Source organism: Dermacentor silvarum, chromosome 7 (genome assembly GCF_013339745.2).
Source record: "Dermacentor silvarum isolate Dsil-2018 chromosome 7, BIME_Dsil_1.4, whole genome shotgun sequence".
In the NCBI taxonomy this organism is placed as follows: Eukaryota; Metazoa; Arthropoda; class Arachnida; order Ixodida; family Ixodidae; genus Dermacentor; species Dermacentor silvarum.
The window spans coordinates 77704123-77728213 of NC_051160.1; the positions used below are offsets into that span (position 1 = coordinate 77704123).

At 47.0% G+C, this 24091-nt stretch overlaps 1 protein-coding gene and 1 long non-coding RNA gene across 2 annotated transcripts; both read left to right on the plus strand.

Annotated features, from left to right (window-relative positions):
* Positions 1–2268: 2268 nt before the first annotated feature.
* LOC125946514 (uncharacterized) lies at positions 2269–4048 on the plus strand. The gene is made up of 2 exons (XR_007467634.1): positions 2269–2909; positions 3915–4048. It is a non-coding gene; the product is annotated as an uncharacterized LOC125946514 (long non-coding RNA).
* Positions 4049–19174: 15126 nt separating this feature from the next.
* Positions 19175–23151, plus strand: LOC119458985 (uncharacterized). The gene is made up of 3 exons (XM_037720836.2): positions 19175–21145; positions 21821–21944; positions 22591–23151. The coding sequence occupies exons 1-3, from the start codon at positions 19175–19177 to the stop codon at positions 23115–23117; spliced, it is 2622 nt and encodes an 873-aa protein (XP_037576764.2). The 3' UTR covers positions 23118–23151.
* Positions 23152–24091: the final 940 nt, after the last annotated feature.

Here is a 24091-nt window from a genome sequence, read left to right on the forward strand (position 1 = left end):
TGCTGAGTCAGAGATACTTCTGTTTTTGTGTGTTGGATATTAGGGTGATATATATTGACTGATGTATAAGACGTTCGACTACAGGTGACGATGCTGTACGATAATTAGTTGCTATCTCACATTGGGATGCATAAAAATGTGGTGATTCCTTATAAGTTGGATTTTTCTTTCACACAGCTCTTTTTACAAGGTTGCAAGAAGCATGGTTGAATGACCGTGCTTTCTTATCCGCAATTTCATATGTGCTTATGCAGAAAAAAAGTACTCTGTATTTATCCCCCTGAACATGTTATCCTTAAAAGGGTTAATTTCATGACCTCATACGTCCGAAAATAAACTAAACGTCACCTTCTACTATTTCCATGTACCTACAGTATGTATGATGGTATGTATGATGTATGCGGCACCCTGGCTGCAAACCCCTCGATTGGCGTCACATTGGAATAAGCCCAACATGTTTACATGCCTGATGCATGCTTATATGTCAGACGTCTTACCACTACAATCATAGAAAAGGCGACTCCTGCCTTCCATGTGCCACGCAGACCACATCTGCGTCTTCCCAAGAGATATTCCGCATATTCGTGCTTTGTTAGCTTTCGTGAAATATGCCACTTGCTAGTGATGAGGAGGCTTAGCATAAACTGCACTATACCAAAAAAAAAAATTTGCGAAATATTTCGCATTTTCAGTGCTGAGAGGTGGAATTCAACTAAAACCAAACAGCTGTTCACTCAATTACAACCACACTGTCATTTCTCTTTGGTTCGACAACCTGATCCGTATCATGTATGTCTCTCTTTAACATAGCACCATTCTTAACACATCGTGGTATGCCTTCGGGCGCAGAAAGGGGAGCCGCGCTATTTTTTGTAAGCGATAAAATACGCGTAAAAGTGAGATGTTTGTTACCAGTATCGAGGTTGCTTATAGATGGTGAACCCATCATATTGATTAGACAAAGGAAGGTGCTATTATGTATGTATGCACAAATGAAGAAAAGGACATAAGTACGAACAGTCTTGTTGCAACAAGAGAACATGAAGACTTTTTTTCTTGCTGATTACTTCTCTAGATTTTTTTGTAATTGCATGTTGCGGAAATAGTTTGATATTTATTCTGGAGTCATCAAGTTTGAGTAAGTTGTTTTCAATAATTAATAAAAAGGGCAAGTACAAGCAAGGAAAAAAGATTTGCAGAGAGTTGAGACTATAACAGAATTGTTGTTGGCGCTCAGTTTATTTCATGCAAACTTGCAAAAGCAGGCTGTTTTCAAGCTGTGCGAAATTATTGATATGGAATCGTTTCTTCAGATCGCGCGCCCTTACACATTGTTATAGCCTTTTTTACTTCCCTGCTTTTCTCTTCCAATTTTTTCCAGCAAGGAGAAGTGTCGCGATTCCAAGTTGACCATGGCAACCGGAGCACATAATCTGGGGACCAATTATTAGGTTTAGCTGGAAAGAAAATACAAGATAGTTAAAATACGCACATCAACGATTTAAAGAAAACGTGGCCTCTAAATCCTATAAGTTGATACTGATGAGCTATACTTTTTACAACAACGTAATAAATTATATCAAATGTGTAAAAATTAAAAACAATTCACGATTAACATATTACAAACTAGATATCGCTTTTATTCATTAGTCATTAATATCAATTAAACCATTCTCGTTACGTTTATAGCATGATATTTTCCTGATTGTTCACATGTTTAGATGGTGTACTTGGCCAACGTTAGCCCAAAACTGAGATAAATTAAGGAAACTCGCCTAAGGGTGGCAGCTAAATTGTGTTTATGAGCCATATTTCGCCTGCAAATGTAGCAAAAGCCGTTACAAGTGAACTATAAAAGTCAATTGGTGCTACGTAACGTATAGAAACTGCCGACTGCGATTTTTTGCCAGCCATTGCCAGCATTTTCCAGCCATTGCGAGCCATTTTGCCAGCTTTTTCTGCAGATTTACAATTAAATTTCAGCCATGGAATTTTGTGCTTGTGAATATTTCATAACGATTGAACAATTAGTTAGATATCGTCCAATTGTTTGTGTATTTCCTATGGAAAACCATTAAAACCTCTAGTTCGTATTGACACGTATACATGTTTATCTTTCACCGGTGGCCGCTTTCTACCAGCTAACAAATGTTAAACGTTATCGCTCCGCGCAGGACGCGCCTGTATCGGAAGTTTCTAGAACGTTATCGATGCTTCTTTTTGTTGCCTGTTTTCACCGACGCTTATGTTATCTGATTGTGTGACCGACGCGAATTGTCTAGAACTTTCTGGAAGACACGCGGGCATCAGGGATTAATCTGGAACCTTCGATGACTCAGGTATAAAAGCCGACGCGTTTCGCCGCTGATCAGATTTCGACGACCGCCGACTGTGTTCGCCGCTTTCGTTGTGCTTCGAGTGTAGCTTGCTTTTGTGGGCACAGCATAGAGAAAGAAATTCAACAAGAGGGGACACTCGGCAAAAACTGGCAACAGGAAACACGTCACCATACGTCACGCTATACTTTTGACACCGAACGTTAGCTGCCGCGAGCATCGAAAAAAAAGAAAGTGAACTTAAGTTAACAGGCATTGATTTATTTTTTTAATTCTTTGCCGCGAAAACTAAAACGTTTTGCGTATAAATGAACTTAAGCTTTGCGACTTATTTTCCTTGCCTTACCTAGCCACAGGTCAATGACGCGCCAGATACATGCGTCATCCGCCAGACACTCCCCCGAAGCCAGCGAGGATGGCTGCGCGCGCGTTTGAGCGCTCGCGCGCGGCGACCCGTCTGTCTCCTTCTTTTTTTCTTTTTTAAATGTAACCTGGTTTATTGGGCTCCCGGCGTATTCTTGCGTTCCTTCTGCACTGGGACAAGACACCACTGCACTATTGGACTACGGCAAGGTGAGAAATCTTGTTTCACAGTCTACGACGCAATTAGGCTTACGGCACGGGACCGAGACTTAAGACGCAGTTAGCGAAAAACAGCTCGGCCATCCTGGCGCAGTTAATTTGAGTAAATGAATCGTGCTCAGACATGTTTCCGACGCTTCCTAGGGGACTATTGTAACTTATTTCGGTTTTTGAGCCACACTGGCCGCACAGGGCGCCGTGTCGCAGTTAGCGAGAACTCAGCCGTGGTGTGTATATAGTGCATCTTGCTAGAAGTTTGTGCCGCTTTCTCTGACGCCAGACATTACTGAAAAGTAATTTCGTTACTTTTTGGGGTACTTTTGAGGCACGCTGGCCGCACAGCGCGCTGTGACGCAGTTAGCGATAAGCAGCTCGGCCGTGGTGATAAAGTTAGTTTGGCGTGTAATGAATCTTACAGGGACAAGTCTGTGACGTTTTTTGTGGCTCCGCAACAACATATATACCTTCTTTCGGTACTCACGCCTGTTGAAAACGCGCTGGGCGATTGCCAAGAGTGATAACATGGGGTGTGCTGCTGGCGCCGGCAGAACGCGCGAACGACGAACATATCAGAAACTTGTAAATCGAAAATTACGTCTTCTAAAGGACTGAAAAAAGGCATTGCACCCACGCTTTTGTCTTGAGTGCCTGTTGCGTCCGTCTCTGTGTATGTCGCGTACCGTCGCGTCGCCCGAGGCCAAGGTTTGGAAACGCGAAGTCGCTCGTGTATTTGTGCTGCCTAAGTGCAGGAAATAATGCCCGGAAATGGGGGAACGCTTGGAAATCAGATGTTTTCATATATGTTTGGGATGAGTCGGGTATTTTCTACGCCATGTATGTAAAAGCGAATTGCTTTTGTTTGTAATGCCGCCCATTCACCGCTTTCGCACGTTTCACCTCGCAGTATTCCTATGTCTAAATACCAAAATGACTCATGCTTGTAACATGCTGTTACGTGCTTGCAAATGAACATGCTTGTAATTTACTTTTTTTCAGCTGGTGCCGTCCGGTGGAGCTTCATACAGGAACTACTGCCTTACCTGCTGGTGTCACAACGTTGGATGAACGCACAAAAAGCGCGGAACGAGCTTTTATATAGAGCAAAATAAATATTTCCTCATTGCACAAAAGGTATTGCGTCTACTTTGTGAAATTACACGTGGCAGATTCGATGAGACTTTACGAGATCGTTCGCAATCATTTTTACTAAATAAACCGATTCTGCACGAAGACCAAAAAAAAAAGGAGAGAGAAAAAGGGGGGGGGGCGCAGCCGGCGTGCTAGCTTGCGTTCAAAATACGCGCGCCCAAAACCGAAACCGGAAGTGATGTAAGTGATCGACACCGACCGCTTGGCACGCTGCAGTCAATTCGGCCGCTGGGCCCTATGGGAGTGTCCCCTCTTGTTGAATTTCTTTCTCTATGGGCACAGGTTCGCCCAATAAACAACCAGTTTCGTCATGCACAGTTTTACTACTGTTTACTTCAGCGTCACTACTACGTGACATCTGGTGGAGGTGCTAGGGCGTTCATGCAGCGAACGCCCCCGCAAAGCCGCGATCCCAGCCCGAAACCGGAGGACAACGCCAACGTCGCCAAGGACCAGCGAGCTAGCCGTAGGCAGCAAGGACTTCTGCCGGAGTACGGACTTCTTCCCGAGAAGACCACAGCGATCAAGGCCAAGTCAACAACCCCAATGGCAGCCCCAGTGTCCCCCATCCTGCTGCAACAACCTCGGGAGCCACCGACCTTCCGTGGATCATCAGCTGAAGACCCTGAAACATGGCTGGAGACGTACGAGAGGACCGCGACATTCAACAAATGGAGCGACGGTGACAAGCTGCGCCATGTCTATTTTTCGTTGAATGACTCTGCTCGGACATGGTTTGAGAACAGAGAGACCACCCTGGTGACTTGGGACCTATTTCGCGAGAACTTCGTGAGGACCTTCACGAGCGTCGTACGAAAAGAAAGGGCTGAAGTTCTCCTGGAAACCAGAGTCCAATTGCCGAACGAGAGCATCGCGATCTTCACGGGGGAGATGACTCGCCTCTTAGGCCACGCCGACCCCGACATGTCTGAAGAAAGTTAGGTTCTTGATGCGGGGCGTCAAAGAGCATCTATTCACCGGATTGATGCGCAACTCGCCCAAGACTGTGGTAGAATTTGTTTCGGAGGCGACAACGATCGAGAAGACGCTTGAAATGCGAGCCAGGCAATACAACCGCCGTGCGCTGACAAACTACGCCGAAGCTCAAGCTCTAGGCGCCGACGACCTGCACGAGACGATCAGAGTGGTTGTACGGAAAGAGCTATAGAAATTATTCCCAAGATCGCAGCCTCAGGTGACTTCAATCGCTGACATAGTTAAGGAAGAGGTTCAGCGATTACTGGAAGTGCCAGAAGTTCCGGCATCGCCTCAAGCCATCGTGCACTACAGCCAGACAAGCCATCGCCGGACCACCGCCTACCACCCGCAGACGAATGGGAATGGCCTCACCGAGCGCCTAAATAAGACCATCGCCAACATGCTGGCAATGTACGTCGACGTCGAACACAAGACGTGGGATGCCATCCTTCCGTACGTGACCTTCGCATACAACACGGCCATGCAAGAAACGACGCACATGGCGCCGTTCAACCTGGTCTACGGAAGGAAACCGGCAACGACGCTTGACGCCATGCTACCGGATGTCTCCGACGAAGAAAATCTCGACGTTGCCACCTATTTGCAGTGTGCCGAAGAAGGTCGACAGCTCGCCCGCCTGTGCATCAAGAACCAGCAGAGAACCGACAGCCGACACTACAATCTTCGACGACGCTACGTTGAGTAGCAGCCGAGAGACCGTGCTTGGGTCTGGACTCCGATACGCCAACCAGGACTTAGCGAGAAACTCTTACGTCGCTATTTCGGACCATATAAGATCATCCGACGTATTGGGGCACTGGACTATGAGGTCGTGCCAGACGGTATTTCGCAATCACAGCGGCGCCGCGCACGACCTGAAGTCATCCACGTGGTGCGTCTTAAGCCTTTCTACGCCCGCTGACGAACTTAGGTCCTTGTTGCTTTGTTATTTTTGTCCCTTTCTGTACGCGTGGTTTTTGTTTTCGCTTTCGTGTTTGTAGCATCGGGACGATGCTTTTTAAGGGGAGGGTATTGACACGTATACATGTTTATCTTTCACCGGTGGCCGCTTTCCACCGGCTAACAAATGTTAAACGTTATCGCTCGGCGCAGGACGCGCCTGTATCGGAAGTTTCTAGAACGTTATCGATGCTTCTTTTTGTGGCCTGTTTTCACCGACGCTTATGTTATCTGATTGTGGGACCGACGAGAATTGTCTAGAACTTTCTGGAAGACACGCGGGTATCAGGGATTAATCTGGAACCTTCGATGACTCAGGTATAAAAGCCGACGCGTCTCGCCGCTGATCAGATTTCGACGACCGCCGACTGTGTTCGCCGCTTTCGTTGTGCTTCGAGTGTAGCTTGCTTTTGTGGGCACAGGTTCGCCCAATAAACAACCAGCTTCGTCATACACAGTTTTACTACTGTTTACTTCAGCGTCACTACTACGTGACAGTATGTAAAGAGAACTGTGTGTTCTTTCGAGATGTCAAAGGGATGAGTGCTGTGTTTAATCTTCTTTTTACATTGTGCAAGAATTTATTGTTTTAGTATGAAAAGCAGAGATACGCCTAGTGGCATAAATTTTTTACACATAATGTTTTGATATAATGTCCTGATTGCTGGGCATTTCATTGTTTAAATGAAGAGGAAAAAACAGCGTTTTCATGTTGCGCGTGCGCATTTTCTTGATTCTCAACATTTTTCTGTTTAGAAATTTCGGTGGAAACCCGGTAGAAAAAAAACACGTGGTTGAATTTGCATGACTGATTCTTCGATTTTTTTTTCTCTTGCGGTTGGGCTACTCGTTTATATGCGTTGATTGCCCCTGACTGGACGACGAATGTGGGAGGAATAACATTCAGATCAGTTCACGTTGCACTGTTTGTTTCAATCAGGTGAACCCCTTGAAGAATTTTAGGATGACACCTTACTGGATGCCAACTGAGCGAGGAATAGCGTTGTAACGAGTTTACGTTACACTACTTCTGTCATTCGGCTGTGCCACTCCATGGGACGCGATGGATGGATGGATGAAGAACTTTATTAGTGTCCTTTAGGGCGCGTGCTAGCGCGCAGCGGGCCGCTCCCACGTCGGGACAGAAAGGCCGAGCCTCTCCGCCGCGTCGCGGGCCCGTTGGACAGCCCATAACTGTTCTTCGAGGTTGGGGCTGCGTAGAACCGCATCCCAACTTGAAGAAGTGTTGCTTTCATCGCCGCGTAACGCAGGACACCGCCAGAGCATGTGAGATAAGCTCACTAAGTCATAGCATAGTGCACATGCATTTGTTGTCTGAATTTCGGGGTACATTTTGTGAAGAAGTAGGGGGTTTGGGTATGCCCCCGTCTGTAGAAGCCTTAGTGTTAAAGCCTGAGGTCTATTGAGTTTATAATGTGGGAGGGGGTAGATCCTACGAGCCAAGGAAAAATGCTTAGTAATTTTCTTGTACGACGAAGGAGAGTCCCGATAGTCAGTACCCCCGACGTCACGCTGCCCGGTACTCGTAGCTACGCGGTTGATAATCCCTCGCGCAGCATTGTGTGCCGACTCACTGAGGTTGGGCGGGACACCCTCGATCTGTCCCATGTGGGCTGGAAACCAGATCACTGTGTGTGGCTTGATCTGCTTGCTTCCTAGTATCCCTAGGGCCAGCTCGTATATGGTTCCTTTGGCAAATGCCCGAACGGCTGATCTCGAGTCGCTGTAGATTGATGTCCTCTTGTTGTCCAATAAGGCCATCGCTATTGCAGCCTTCTCTGCGGTCTCAGAGGACGTCGTCCGAATCGAGATTGCGTTCGTTACTTTACTTTCATGGTCTACGCTAACCGCAGCGAAGGCCTGTCCGTCGGCGTAGCGAGCTGCGTCTACAAAACTGTTCTCCGAAGCCCGTTCACGAGTCTTTTCCAGGGGGGCCTTCGCGCGCGCCCGACGTCTTCCCACGCTGTGTTCCGGATGGACGTTTCGTGGGATCGGGGCGACAGTGATGCGGTCCCGCTGCTCTCGAGGGATGCTGCAGAACTTTGTTTTGACTACTGTGGGGGGAAAGCCCAGCTCCTGCAGGATGTGTCTTCCAGCTTGTGTGGTAGATAGCCTGACGAACTGGGCCCTCTCCTGCGCTTCCGCCAATTCCTCGAGCGTGTTATGCATGCCGAGTTCAAGTAAGCTTTGCGTGTGTGTGTATATGGCGAGGCCGAGGGCTCTCTTGATTGCCTTCCTGATTAATGCGTTGAGCTTATCCCGCTCCGATCTTTGCCAGTTGTGCATGGCCGCGACGTAAGTGAAATGACACATTACGAACGCATGCACCAATCTCACGAGGTTGTCTTCTCCGAGGCCTTGCTGCCGGTTGGCCACTCTTCTTATTAATCTGATGACATTGTCCGTCTTCTTAGTGAGTCGCAGCACTGTCTGGTTGTTAGAGCCAGTCGACTCAACCATCATGCCGAGAATCCGGATGGCATCCATCCTCGGAATATAGCCTCCGTCGTTTGTCCGTAGTTTGATGTCGCATTCGGCGAGTGGCTTCCATCCCTTTGGTTTGTGGCCTCTGCGCTTGGGTCGATATAGTAGCAGTTCCGACTTGTGAGGTGAGCACCGAAGGCCAGTGGACCCGAGGTATCTCTCGGTAGCATCAATCGCCTCTTGCAGGGCCGTCTCTACCTGTCCATCACTACCTCCCGTACACCTGATGGTAACGTCGTCTGCGTATATGGTATGACTGATACCGTCGATAGCAGAGAGTTTCTGGGATGCGATGACCATACCTAATTGCACATCAAGTATGCGTGCAATTCCGCTCGCGCACGTTCATATTACCGTGTTTCAGGAACATAAATCTTACTTATTCACGCAGAATTGTTTGTGTTATTAGGTTGGACGACTATTAGGAAGTAATAATCACACCTCGCTGGACGTCAACAGTGGGACAAATACTGATCTGTGTAGTTGATGTCCTGTGGTTTCTGTGTTGCCGTTGAATTAATTGGACAATTAATTTTATGGGATGTTTGCATATTAGTCGAGGCAAGAGTGCAAGGAACATCACTCTGACGAGTGTCTAGCGCAATGCTTTTTCCCAGAAATGAAGACTTCACGATATAACTTTCAAAATTATATGTTCAAACACTCCCCTCATTGTAAGAATGTATGAAAATTCGAAACACAACGCTCGCAGCATCGGTGGTGAGATAATTTGTTTTCGGTTTGAGTGTGCATAATTCATTACAGTTGCTAGGAATCACTAAGTTAACATAAACTTCAGGATGGCGTATACCTATAAGAAGCCGAATACACATTACGCCCTTGCGGCTGTGGCATTCCCAATTCTTGTGTAGCAGAACAGTTCAGCTCTTCGAATGTAAAAGTCCTCGCAAATCAGCCTGACCAGAACGATTGACCACCCCCACACACGCGTACTGCGTTAAAACACGCGCATTATCAGCTGTGTGTAGAGAGAATGAGAAGATAACGTGCAAGGTCGCTTTCAAACAGCTACCTATGGCTGCTTTTCCGGAAGCGACACTGTAGCTTCAATTGAATGATTACCTGTAGCGATCTTGATTGCCGAGAAACACGCAAGGGCAGAATGTGTCAGTGATATCGCTGAAAGATATCCTGATTTTTGTGTCTGGCCCAATCTACTGCAAACACGAAGTCGGTGTAACCGACTTCATGTCTGCACCACGTGGAAGCTAAATAATATGAAGTGAAGAAAAAATTTGAAGCTGCTTTAATGCGCCTTCCTCTTGAGACCCTGAGCCATCGATGGGTGCCGCACAGACTCCTCGCTTTTTGTGTGTCACACAAGAATATGTGAATAAAGGTGGTTAGATGGAGCCATGTGAAAAAAGAAACATCACTTTATTCATTGAAGAGGCGGCAACAATTCCAGTGGCCCGTACACATTCACCGATGTTGCTGTTCAAAAGATTCTCTGAAAAGCGGCACATACCCATCGCAGTGACTCGAATTGACATCACAAAAGTTCCTTGAAAAGTGGCACATGGCTAGTGGCACATATCGTAGTCGCCAAAGTTGGCGTGAGAAAGGGCCATTGAAGAGAGGCACATAGCTAGTGTCGCAAACGCCTTTAACCAAGTTGGGGCGCTATAACGTAAAATGATTCCAAACTGTTTTGATTCTAAATTCCTGACGTGAAATTTACGGAACCATAGATGCAAGCATCGGGCGATGACCCGCAACGTTGTCTGAACCACCCAATCAAACACTGTCCTCGTTTATAGGAGGTCATCTTTGTTCTCTTTCAAAACCAATAACATTGTCTACACTCAGCTGTTTTTCTTATCTAATTGGCTGACAAGAGGCGAGGAGCACGCTTTAGTGAAAAGGGTTTCGATGGGGCCGAGCCAGCACAGTGAAAATAGATAACCGCTTCAAGAGGGTGGTGCCGGCTTCTTAGATTGGTCTGCTTCGCCTTACTTAGCTTGCTGTGGCTGGTCGAAAATCGCGGCGGCGTGAAACGGAAGGATAATAATGCCGCTAAATGGATCTTCAGCAAGGAAGAGTTGGCAGAGCGATGGCGTACGCATGCCTAAAGGGCTCGATAACGTTTTACTGCCACGCAAAAAGGTTTACATGCTCACCGGCAGGTGCGAGTAGCGAAGGCCTGAGCGATCAGCGGCCGCCATCTTCTATTCCTTTCGGAACTGGGCAGTGTGTGGCTATTCAGAAAAATATTCAATTTTGCTCGGCATATTAATGCATTTTTCGCGTACGCGTCACTTTGACGTGGTGAGTTTTCGCGGTTTTATGAGGTCGCGTGACAGACAGGCAAAGTGGGCGTAGCCAGAAAATATTGGAGCAATAACAGAGTGCTAATGGCGAAAAGGCGTCGAATCAGGAATGATTATTTTTCTTTTGTGTGGTTTAATCGTGTAATCATGCATAATCAGTGTGTACATGCTATATCATACGGGGAGCTATTACGGTTTTGGCGACGTCGCGTGACAGACAGGCGAAGTTGGGAGGGCCCCAAAAATGTTTTGACCAATCGTGGAGGCTGATTGCAGAAATTGTAATCAAAACAGTTTGGAATCATTTTACGTTATAGCGCCACAGGTTTGACGTTTGGGTTCAAACTCAGTTATCTCAGCACCGCAGGCAGGTGCTCTTTTCAATAAACCACACAATAACCATTCACCAAGGCTAAAATAAATCAAGATGCATAACGCGAAGCAGACTTACGAAATACTGGGTAAAGTTGCCAAAAAATTCTATTCGCGTTAAAATGTAATGTGACTCGCTCCGCAAGCTCGTTAGAATGATTGCAGAACCCAGAACTCTGCTGCATGATTTGCTAGTACTGCACACGAACGAATAATCATCTCAGTCAAATTTACTAATTGACGATTGTGATCTAAATTTGGCAATGTACAATCTCAGTGCTCCAATACACTTACCACCCAAGTAGGTAACTTCGAACACAGCACAGAAGACATGGTGGTAAGGAACGCTTTCGTAGGCTTGAAAAATGATTTTCTCTTGAGTATTGATAGGCCCCTTTGGTTCTTCTTCATCTAATCAAAAATATAATTAATTTGGTGAGGAGTCAAGATACGAAGGAACAATTCAAGAAATGTCAGCTTAGGCTTAACACAAGAAGGATTGGATATGTTAATTTTTTCTTTTCCCAAGTGGTCAAACTAATTCGGTGTCCCCCACGACGGTGGGCCTCGTCATTATATAGTGGTTCTTGTGCGTGAAACAACGGGATCACTTTTTTAAATATATATACATTTGTTTGTCACAGATCCATGTTATGTATCCAGCCCAGTGCAATGAATTGCAATGGGCTGGGTTCGCGCAAATATAAGGTTGTATGTTGTTGTGGGTATATATATATATATATATATATATATATATATATATATATATAGGCAGTGCTATATACGTACACTCCAGCGTATATATCAATACTAAAGATATCGTGCCAACTCACACTATAACTAGAAGCATTTCAGCACTTTCTACAAAAAGGACACCCGACCGTTAAGAATGTAGATATCGTTACATGCACAGTAACCAGAGCAAATATCACAATATCTATTCTAGTCTCCACTACAACTACAAAGTAGGTCATTTGGCAATCTTGAACGTATAAAAAAAAGAAGTGTGGGGACACCTAAGCAAGCCTTATGATCTGCAAATGCGAGAGTATTACGTGTAGCTGAGTGAGTCGCTGAATTTTGTCGCCGAGTTTAGTGTTCCGGAAATGTTGTTGAGATTCGGGGACTTGGAGCATGTACGTTGCCTTGCTGCAGTCGTTGCAGCGCGCGGTGCTCGCTGTGTCTTTCGCGTTGCCGGGGACTATTGTGTGGGGAACGTAGCTTCGACGCAGCAGCTCGCTGCGCACGTTTCACTGTGTTGCGATGATTTCGTACTTCATCGGCAGTGAACTGGTGCCTCCGGCCTCACTTTGCTGTCTATCCTGACGATGTAGACGCGAGCGGTTCAACTTCGGACGATGAAGACTCCATAGCTCCGATAGTGGCGCCACTCCACTCATGAGCCATCTAGTGAATCAACCGCCAGGCAGAGCCCCACCACGTTCAAAGCCACGGAGATATATTCATCACTGTAAGCCTACTGCTAGAAGCACTATAGTTAGTTCTTTAATTGCTGCTCAGAGGGCTTAAGATGGGCGTTTTTGTTCAACCTGGTCTCACCAAACGTAACGACTGCGAAAAAGGGGAGAGAAACGGCTAGCGGTGGGTTGCCGATGGTCCTTGCTTGACATGCGAAGCACAATAGGATAATTGGTCAGCGGCGGATGCATGTCATGGTGACGGCGCCGAGATGAAGCAGGCACACGGCTCATGACACTGCCAGATTGTACCCGGCACGCGGAGAGGCGATTAGTGGCAGAAAGTCTTGACGCGTCAACGACACTCGTCGGTTACGGCGCACGGTTCCGAAATTCTTTCGGAGACACGATTTGAAGTGGTGTCAAACGTGACGGACGTGATTACGGTTAACCAGATGTACTTGCGGACCTACTGGCTCTGAGAGATGACGGGGCGGCGCACGACGATGCGTTTAGTGCCCATTAGTGCACAAAGATGACCTCAAGAAGAGGGAATATCGGTGCTTCGTCACGTACATCGCGTGCGGTCGCCCTGACAGCAAAAGCTAAGAAGTCTGTGACTACCGCTGTCCCCTAAGGTGCGCGTGTCGGGCGTGTCATCGGCACAGAACGAGTGAACGCAGTACTCGTATTCACCGCGTCCACCTTTCCTATTGTAACCGCTTTGACTACCCGCTTCGAAGACCGTTGCCAATTGACCATCGTGAAAAGCTTCTCTGAGAAAGAATTTACTGAACAGGGGTACGCGAGCCTAAAGTGTCGGTTGACAGCTTTCATTGACGTATGACCCGCAGCTACTACGCTATCGGTTTTTCTAATAAGTACGAGCGGGGAAGGGGTCACACCAAAGGTCAATCACTTTGGCTTGCAGGTGCTGCCTGCTTGTTCGCGTTTTATTGTACCCATTGTGGTGGGCGCTGTGGCTTTGCGCGGGAGTACGCATGCTACGCATTTGTCACCCTCCCCCCTTGGTGCGTTGGTTTTTTATGTTGTTTTGAGGGAGAGGGGGAAAAACACCGTAAAAGGTGGTGAAGGAAAGGGCGCTTGGACGAAGCGCAATGCTGGAAATGCCGGCGGACCCCTCACAAGACGATCCTAGTACAGGATTAGTGATTGGTGCGTCGGCGGACCACTCTCATAGCCACTCGGTGGCGATTGGGCGGTAAATGCTTGGGGCGGGGCACCGAAGGGTAGAAAACGTGGCCCCGTTGCCCCGACCAAGCGTTCTGGACACAACTTGCGGTGCTATGCACCATCGGCTCTGCCGATATAGGGTCGCCCTATGCGTTCCAGTCCCTTCTTGTATTTTTATGTGTAATTCCATGTATATAGTCGTAAATAGAAAGTCTTTTGCAATCGTCATCCGTGTCTACTTCAATCTACCAGAAGCACCCAGCGAACCCGTCGCCGCTATCGTTAGCGGCAGTATCCCCCACTTCCGTAGACCGTCTCCGGCGGTGCGTCTCGGACGCCCAAGTGGGGAAGTAACATACGTACCCTCGAGAGTGAGGGAGAAGCTGGACATTACTATCGCTGTCAGTGTCACCTTTTGCAACTGTGGCGCAATGCATCTGTAGTGCAGTGGTTAGCATGCCCGGCTATGGAGCGGTAACAGTGGCCGTAGGGCAGAGGATACAATTCTTACCATGGCCACTTTTATTTAGTTAGATGAATGTGACGTAATTTGTGCGCCATTTTTCTGCAATGGCTTTCTGCCATGGCTTTCTGATGAAGGCACGGTCACACAATGAGCATGGTAATGCTGTCGCATTAAAAACTGGAGTCCAGAGATATGTTTACAACGTGGTGAAACCCCTAGCTGGCGCGCTCAGAATTGGCAACAGCTAGGAATGGGTCGTATGAGATGGCGCGGTGATTTAGGCATTGCTTTCAGTCCTGTTTAAGAATAACATGGGGTACATTTATTTGTTATTTAGATGGAATAAAGGAGCCCACAGGAACTTACACGCAAGATGAGACACCAAAACAAGCCTTATGCTAACGCACATTCAATACGCCTCAAGTGTCACAATGCGGTGATTTTTCAGGCCGAGTAAAATGGCGGCATTGGGAGAAATCGCAACTACATGAGCAGGAAAACAATTCAATTGCCAGATAATTTTAGGAAAAAAAAAGATTGAGTGTCATAACTATGAAGTGCGGCATGCTTGTACTTTGATTTCATGTTCGTTATCGATACGATAGAGGGCTAAAAGATATGGCTGTCACGGGTGACAGAAGTAAGTTTATTTTACATGCATAAAATGCATTTAGTCGAAGCATGGTTTGACGCAGCTCAAATGTTTCGCATTATAAAATTGTTTTGACCTTTTTTGAGCCGCACTTGACGTCATATCTCGGAATATTTAGCAGTTGTCTTACTGCCATGGATTGAACGTTTTCAAACTTATCTTTATTGACAGTGGTGAAGGGGTCCCATGTCGGGCTGGCATAATATAAGTCAGACTTAACACGTGATTTGCATCGCATGCGTTTTGTACCTTGGAGAATTGCACGTGTATTTCATCTTCGGAACCGTAAAGTTTTAGAAACCTTAGCTACTTTCCGCACAACATCGCAGTGCCACGGTTAGAAGGCGTAAAAACGACGCCTTGATACATTTATTCATAGACCTTATTGACAATTGTAATGCTAAATTTATATTCAAACAAACCCAGCTCCTGTTTCTTTGCAGTTCTTATACAAACGGTGCTGTTCCGATAGAGATTCATCAGCCATTGTAATCACCACCGATTTATTATAGCGAAATTATTATGTATTCTGTTACATTCAATAAATACATTTAAAGTCGGTCAGTACATAAAGTTGGGAGAGTTGGTTCGACATGACGATTGTGTAAATGCGCTTAAAAGACGAGGACGACAGGTGAAGACGTGACACAGATAGCGCATCTTTCAACTTTTAACAGTTGAAAGTTCCGCTATGTGTGCGTCGTCTTCACCTACCGTCCTCGTCTTTAGGTGCATTTACACCAACGTCAAAAAATTTATTCAGTCGTCTGCGAAGATTATCATGCAATATTATAAGTGCTGCTCCATAAATTGCATGTTTAGCACGAAAAGTTATGCTCTCAAGAGAGACCCTTTTGCAACTCCTCATGTGCAATTCGCAGCCCCAGATTGCTGTCCGTCCACCAGTACGTATTGTGACCGCTCACGTAGGTATTCTTCTATTCATGAAATTACTTTGGTATTGAAAGAACATTGTAACTTTTTTATGAAAGACTATGGGGCAACTTAATCAAATTCTTTATGGAAGTATTGGCAAATGAAGTAAACGGATTTACGATCATCCGGGGCTGCATGCAGTCCATGCGTAAATTAGGCTCACCATGTAACACGAGGAGAACCCTTTCCTGAGCGCACGCTGATGCAGAGTAAAGATGAAATTAATTATGTTTACCGATTGGTCTGTGTTAGATGTGTTCTTGCATTACAACAGTGTACTTACAACAGTGTACATTGACCTGGTTTCTAAACTGGAACAACATGCTCTACTCCAGTGCGTTGGAAGCACGTCACGATTTGGATATCTTGGAAAGATAATATTTATGTAGTGAAACACGTTAAATGAACAATACTTAAACGAGACATAACACAAAAAGTCAGGATCTGAACCGTTAAGCAAAGTTTATATGCTGCGTTTTTCAATTACTATGATAGCCATGAAAAATCATGCATAGTTCCCCCATTCAAAATCTCCTAAAGCGTCAATGGGCCAACAAAACACATAGTTAAGATACAAGTTTAAAACTCGGCTTTATGTCAAGCATCACTACAATTTCGTCTCCGACTTTGAGAGCAGAGATTGACATGTAACCATTCTTGTCAATTTCATTATACTCCGAACATTTCCCTGGGTTTTCAAGAATATGAGTCTCAATTAGAAATAAATAACTTGAGTTCGGTCATGCGAGTGGCATGTTCACGTCATCCATTATCACGTCATTCGGTCTGCTGTACAGGGAATATGCTTTTACGATTTATATATTTTTGTCTTCACCGATTCAACGTGTTAGCCATTGAGACAACCACGGTTTACTCTTATCCCATCAATTTGTCATAAACCAATATGGCACAAAGTAGTCTGAGTCTTTGTTCCAGACCTGCATACATAGGTAGTACATGGCTGAGAAGGCAAAGAAAAGCCGCTAAATCACAACTTGACGGTGCTCCCTTCCCCCACGTGTACAGCAGTGCAACAATGAAAACAGACAACACAGGGTAAATCTATTTACAAGAAAGGCTTAGGAACAAAGAACTCGCGGTGCAGCATAAAATGAACCATACACAGATAGAATAACATCGCATTGCCTTATCTCTTGGTCTTAAATTCAGCTTTGTCGCAACATTCGTTAGGAAAGGGTCCCGAAAAGAACGAAACACGCCTCCAAGGCTGCATTGATTGCTTGTACGTTAACATTTGTGCAACTGACCATGTGTCGACTAGTTCATTACATCTTGATTAATTTTCATTAGAGACAGCGCAGCATTATAGTCACATAAATCAGAAAAAGTTGCTGTGCATTCGACCAATTCTATCGCCAAAAATACCTAAAACACGCTCAGCACGACTACAAACGAAGCAGTCTTTCTCAAGGCAAAGAAGTGTATAAAATTTCTAATTACTGCTATGGCTCTAGGTGGGGCATCGGAAGTGAGGTTGTGCTACCTACAGTCAAAGTTCCAAGTCACCGCCAGTAATGATGGCATCGTCATCATCACCAGCATATTTTATGTTTACTGCAGGACGAAGGCCTCTCCCTGCGATCTCTATTTACCCGTCTCGTGCTAGCTGATTCCAACTTGAGACTTTTTTCTGCAGTCCTCGACTGCTCTTCCCTTCCCTTGGTGCCCATACTGTAACCCTAATGGTCCATCCGTTATCTATCCTACGCATTACATGGCCTATCCAGTTCCATTTTTCTCTAATAATGTTAACTAAAGTATCCGCTATCCACGTTTGATCTCTGATCCACACATCTCTCTTCCAGTCTCCCAATGATGTCTTCCAGTCTCCCACGCCTAACATTTTTGTTTCCACCACTCTTTCCGCAGTCCTTAAATTGTTCTCGACCTTTGTTAACCTCCATGTTTCTGCCGCATATGTTAGCACCGGTAGAATGCAATGATTCTACACTTTTCTTTTCGACGACAATAGTAAGCTCCCAGTCAGGATTTGGTAATGCCTGACGTATGCACTTCAACCCATATTTATACTTTAGTTACGCTGGTCGGTAGGAGGCAGCCCACGAGGCTTCTGTCAAAACGGGCTAGCACAAGGTTGCCAAGAACAGGAGCGATACACGATCAATGCACACGCCGTCCCGCTGGATGGAAATGGCACCATTGTAGCTTATGAACGTCAATTCGAGGTAAAAACTAAGGAGCTCTAAAAACTTGTCAATTTATATGCCACATGGATTCTGAAACTTAGTGGTCTAATACCTATCAATGCAATGGCTAACTTCAATACACACGAGGTTGTGGGCCAATGAATAGAATAAGTCTTTCACGTCAACTGAGAAGGCGCCTACTTGCTCTGAGCAATCATTCTGAAGGTATTCGGAAACACTGGTCGCGCTCATGATGATGCACGGATCATCAATGGGGAGGATATCTTGGGACGACTGCAAGTAGGAAGCCACGCACCGTTGCCAAGTACAACGCTCCGAGACTATGGCTCGGAAAGGATTGCCTTCTTTGTAGGTTTTCACGGAAAAGAACACAAAACGGCACACATTTTTGCTGCCTTGGCATAGTTGGCCAGATAACGTTGCCAGATGGCGCAAATGTCTTCAGCTTGCTCCTCCATGATGTAGAGTAGTGTATGCACTTGAGTCATCTATCTCCGGCTTTACGCCCAACCCAGATAACGTTTGAAAAATTTAAACTCTTGGTTTGACTTCGGCCAACAACGAAAAAACTGTACCGATATTTCGTTCCGCTACCAAAAGTTGGAGTTGTGCGGCAGTGCAATAATGAACGACGCTGTGCCTTTGAACGTTAGGGGCTCGCGCTGCTTCAGTTCAGAGTTGTGTTTATAGGGAGCAGCGCACCGGCGCTTCCTTGCTGGCGTGTTTCTTCGCATGGTTGTGGATTAGGAGCTGGTATTCGTTGACAACAGGCGTTATTCTGACCCGATGTTGTAGCCAGCTGGGAAGAGCTAGACGGTCAGACAAGGGTTCACAAAATCCCAAGTTTTAATGGTGTCACTCAATGTGCTCTAATTACTGAAGAGGAAGGAAGTCACGTTCCGCAAGTTCCACGACGAGGCACTCTCATGGGGAGTGCCGTATCGCGACAACGCAAGCCCGTTTATCGCAACCCGAAGTGCGCATGCTCGTGCTGATGCACAGAGAATAAAAGCAGCCACGCTATCTTCAATAAACGCTTTTCCATTGCTGGCACCTACTGAGTCTGTCGTTGTTACCCGCGCTACAGCAGTGGCGACGAGGATGGGATTTCAGGTGAGCGTGGTCTGCGACTGACAGGATCAAATGATGGCATCTCGCCCACCGGTTTTCGACGAGACGGTGAGCAGCTGGAGCACGTACAGGATACGGCTGGAAGCTTATTTTGAAGGCAATGGAATTACTGACGCGGCCAAACGCCGAGCTCTGCTGGTGTCTTCATTGAGCGATAATGTCGTGCGCATGTTGCAAGGGCGCCTTTCAACCGTGTCGGTTAACAGCCAGACCTACGATGAAGTCGTTGAATACCTCGAGGAACACTACAATCCTCAAGTTAATGAAATTGCGGCGAGTTTTTCATTCTTCATGCGTAAGCAACGGGATGGAGAGAGCGTTCGGGAATACATTGCCGACCTTCGGAGACTGGCGGAAAGTTGCAACTTCGGCAACTCGCTGCACCGTATGCTGCGAGACCGCATAGTATGCGGAATCAGGGACGACGACGCACGACGCTGCCTATTAACACGGAAGAAGCTAACTTTTGAGGAGGCAGAAGAATTTGCCATAGCTTCAGAGAAGGCGCTAGGCGACGTCCGTGACATGCGAGAAGCAGACCCAGTGACCACGGGAACCAGCATCAATGTGGTACAGTCGCAGCGAGGACGACGACCCTGGACGAAGTGGAACACTGCAAAGAACAACCATTCATGTGAGCGTTGTGGCGGTCCCCACGCGACACACACGTGCCGCCATCGAAACACCAAGTGTCACCTTTGCGGCAGGAAAGGTCATCTGGCAAAGGTTTGCAGCAGTGGCCGCTCTCGGGAACGTGGTGGCTTTGCCGTCGAGGAAATGGAAGGTGAGAGCGGAGAAGAAATGTTGCTGGCTCTTGTCGCTCACAGCTCCGCCGACAGAGCTACGTTGAAGCCTCTCGAGGAGGAGTTGACATGGCAGGGCCGGAAATTGCGAATGATACTGGACACGGGTTCTCCGGTCAGCGTCATACCGAAGAACATAATTAAGAAACATCGCAGATGGTGGCCGTCACTGCAAAAAACATCGATGCGCTTGACATGCTTCCTCGGGCCATTGCCAGTTGTCGGCCAGATAACCATGAGGGTTCAGTCTGGATCGACGGTTGTGACCAGCACGCTAATCGTGGTGGCATGTAACGGACCACTGCTCTGCGGCCGGAACACGATAGAGTCCTTCCGTAAGGCGTGTGTGTCCTTCTGGGACACTGGAACCACCTCGAGTGTAAATGTTGTCCGTGATAACAGGATGGCGCCTCTGCTCGATGAATTTTCCGATCTTTTCGAGAACAAGCTTGGCTGTTGCAAGGGCCCCCCTGTTCAATTACACCTTAAAGAAGGAGTCCGCCCACGTTTCTGTAAGGCACGTACAGTGCCTTATGCCATGCGCTCCAAGGTTTCAACCGAGATCGACCGTCTTGTACAAGACGGAGTGCTTTCGTCGATAAGCATTTCAGATTGGGCAACACCGGTGGTGCCGGTAGCAAAAAAGAACGGCGATATACGATTGTGCGGCGATTTCAAATTGACAGTCAACCCGGCGTCGCACTTGGAACAGTATCCCCTGCCCAAAGTTGAAGACATATTTGCGGCGCTTTCTGGAGGCGAAGTCTTCAGCACTCTGGACCTGCGCAACGCGTACAATCAGCTGCCGCTGGACGACGAAGCTAGAAAGATCGCGGTACTCAACACACACCGGGGCCTTTACTGCTACAATCGCCTAGCATTTGGAATTGCTTCAGCCCCCGCCTTGTTCCAGCGACGCATGGAATCGATTTTGCAAGGTTTGCCGAATGTTCAAGTGTACATGTACCTCGACGACATCATTGTGGCGGAGAAGGAAAACGACACATCTGTACTGCGGCAGGTGTTTCAGCGGCTTCGTGAACATAACTTGAAGTTGAACAAAGCCAAGTGCCGGTTTAGGGAAGCACAAATGTCGTTTCTGGGGCACCGCATCGATGCCAAAGGTCTGCATCCTCTGCAAGATAACCTCGAGGCGGTACTGGCCGCGCCGAAGCCAACATCGGTAAGCCAGCTGAAATCTTTCTTGGGCTTGGTTACTTATTATGCTAAATTCTTGCCCAACTTGTCAACGACGCTGGCTCCCTTATATTGCTTGCTGGCAAAGGGGGTGTTATGGTAATGGGGGCCATCGCAGGACAGCGCATTTCAAGAAGCAAAGGGTGCCTTAGGCAAGGCTAAATTTCTTGTCCACTATGACCCGCGAAAACCCCTTCGACTGGAATGCGATGCATCATCGGTCGGTTTGGGCGCAGTGCTGTCCCACCGCATCAAGGGCGAAGACTATCCCATAGCTTTTCGCTCTAGAACCTTGACGCCGGCGGAGCGCAATTACTCGCAACTAGAAAAGGAAGCACTGGCCCTAGTTTTCGGTGTGACAAGGTTCAGAGACTATCTTTTCGGTAATAAATTTTGTTTGATAACGGATCATAAACCGTTGACAGGGCTGTTCCATCCCGAGAAACCAATTCCACAGATGGCAGCGGCCAGGATACAGCGTTGGGCGCTCCTTTTATCAGCGTATCAGTATGACATAGAATTCCGGAAAGGGTCATTGAACGCGAATGCCGACGCTTTGAGCCGTTTGCCGCTGCCGGAGCAAGGGCACCCTGGTAAAGATGATCCCGTCGAATATGTGCTACATGCGCAAGCTTTGACAGATTTTTCTCTTGGCGCACAGCAGTTGGCAGACAGCACGAGCGAGGACATGCTTCTCCGACAGGTGAAGACGTGGATTCTTCGTGGTTGGCCAAACCAGCTGGGGCCGGAGCAACAGTGCCTTCAGCCGTACTTCACCCGCAGATACGAACTCACTGTGAGTAAAGGTCTAATATACTGGGGTCATCGTGTGGTGCTGCCCGAGACCGAGCGGGTACCTATTCTGAGAGAACTTCACGACACCCACCCAGGCATGACTGCAATGAAGCGCCTGGCCCGTACGATGTTTTGGTACCCCGGATTGGACCACGACATAGAGAAGCTGGTACAAAGCTGCCAGCAATGCGTGCAATGTTGGCCCATGCCAGCGGAACAGGTCCCTTCAAGCTGGCCGAAAACTAACAAACGATGGTCTCGCGCTGCATATCGACTATGCAGGGCCTGTGGAAGGTCACATGATCTTGGTGGTGGTAGATGCGGAAACGAAATGGATAGAGGCAGTACCCCTTAAAACAGCAAGTGCAGAAACTACAGTCGAAGTATTGCGAGGGATCTTCGCGCGTTTTGGTCTGTCCCATACAGTCGTTTCCGACAATGGGCCACAATTTAACAGTTCAGTGACTGAAAGATTTTTCAAAGATAACCATGTGTGTCATGTTACCTCCGCCCCATACTATCCGCAGTCAAATGGATTGGCGGAGCGGGCAGTGCGCACCATTAAGGAAGGTATCAAGAAAAATAAGGATGGAAGTCTGCTCAATCGTATTTCCAAGTTCTTGCTACGCTACAGGGCAACACCGACTCGAGATGGCAAGTCACCCGCCGAGATGTTGCTGGGTTTTCAACCCAGGACCCGCCTAAGCGCACATTTTCCAGAGGAAGAGGTGGCACGGGATCCCACGGTGAGCAGACCCCCGGCACCGTTGTCACAAGTCTTTTCACCGGGAGCGCCTGTTTGGTCACGGCAGTATAATCACGCTGGCCAGAGATGGTTACCCGGCACGGTGACGTCAACAAGAGGTAGGCGTATGGTCACGGTGGACACCACAGGAGGGGTGCAGCGCCGTCACGTGGACCAAGTGCGGCCACGACTAGCTGCGGATGACGTAAAGCAAGAATTCGACGCAACACGGCCCGGAGACAACCAAGTCACAGAGAGTGATCAACCCTCTGCAGTGGACGACGCTGAACCATCTTCAGACGGATCACTTGGTACACCCCAGATTTCCAGTGAAGTAACCTCCAGTGTACCGGCGGGCTTAGAACTTCCGAGGCGTTCTACGCGCACAAGGAGGCCTCCCGACAGGCTAGGCTTCTAAGGGGGAGGAAGTGCCGTATCGCGACAACGCAAGCCCGTTTATCGCAACCCGAAGTGCGCATGCTCGTGCTGATGCACAGAGAATAAAAGCAGCCACGCTATCTTCAATAAACGCTTTTCCATTGCTGGCACCTACTGAGTCTGTCGTTGTTACCCGCGCTACAGCAGGGAGCTATCTCGTCCCGCTTTCAGTAAAGGGCGGCATCTACAACACTTCGCTTGTATGAATTGACAATACACCCAGAAGCAGGCCGCTATCGTGCTTTACCTATATAGTCGAACATATGAACTATACTGTCTACATTTGATATGTTACAAGATCATGTACCTATTTTCAGAACATATGTTTGCAGGTAAAATATTGTGCAATGAATGGGAAGCAGAACCCACAACTTCAGCAAGACTCAACAGCGGTCTCTCTGCTTAGTCTTATCAGAATTTTCCTACAACTAAAAATGCATAAACGGATATTTTTTCTGGCTCACGCGTTTTATAACGCCTCAGATGCTATATAATACCGAATCTGAGCAAGTAACTCGTATTGCTTTGGATGACACGTAACATAAATGATTCTGTGTCGCATAAAGTTCCGAGCTCCGCAGGCACAGACATCAGAAAGGGCTTTCCTACAATATTCGGCTTCCACTACCTATAAGCTTCATTAAAAACTATAATGTAAGACTTTTATGTTTATAAGTCGGAAACTTGTGGAAGAAATAATTTTTCACTTTAACCTCATTGTTATTTTCTTCAATGCGCAAAGTTATCAAGCAAATAATAAAAAATCAAATCCCCTTTCTTAAAAAAAGATGGTTGAATGCGAAGCTTTCGCCCATGCAAACTGAATCAGTCTAAAGCCAACGACCACGCAACGAACCCAAGAAATGCTCAGCGACCCGATGCGATGCATATGTTATTTGATTGCTTGTTAAGGATTGTATTTTTTGAACGTTGCAGTTGAATGAAGACACATTT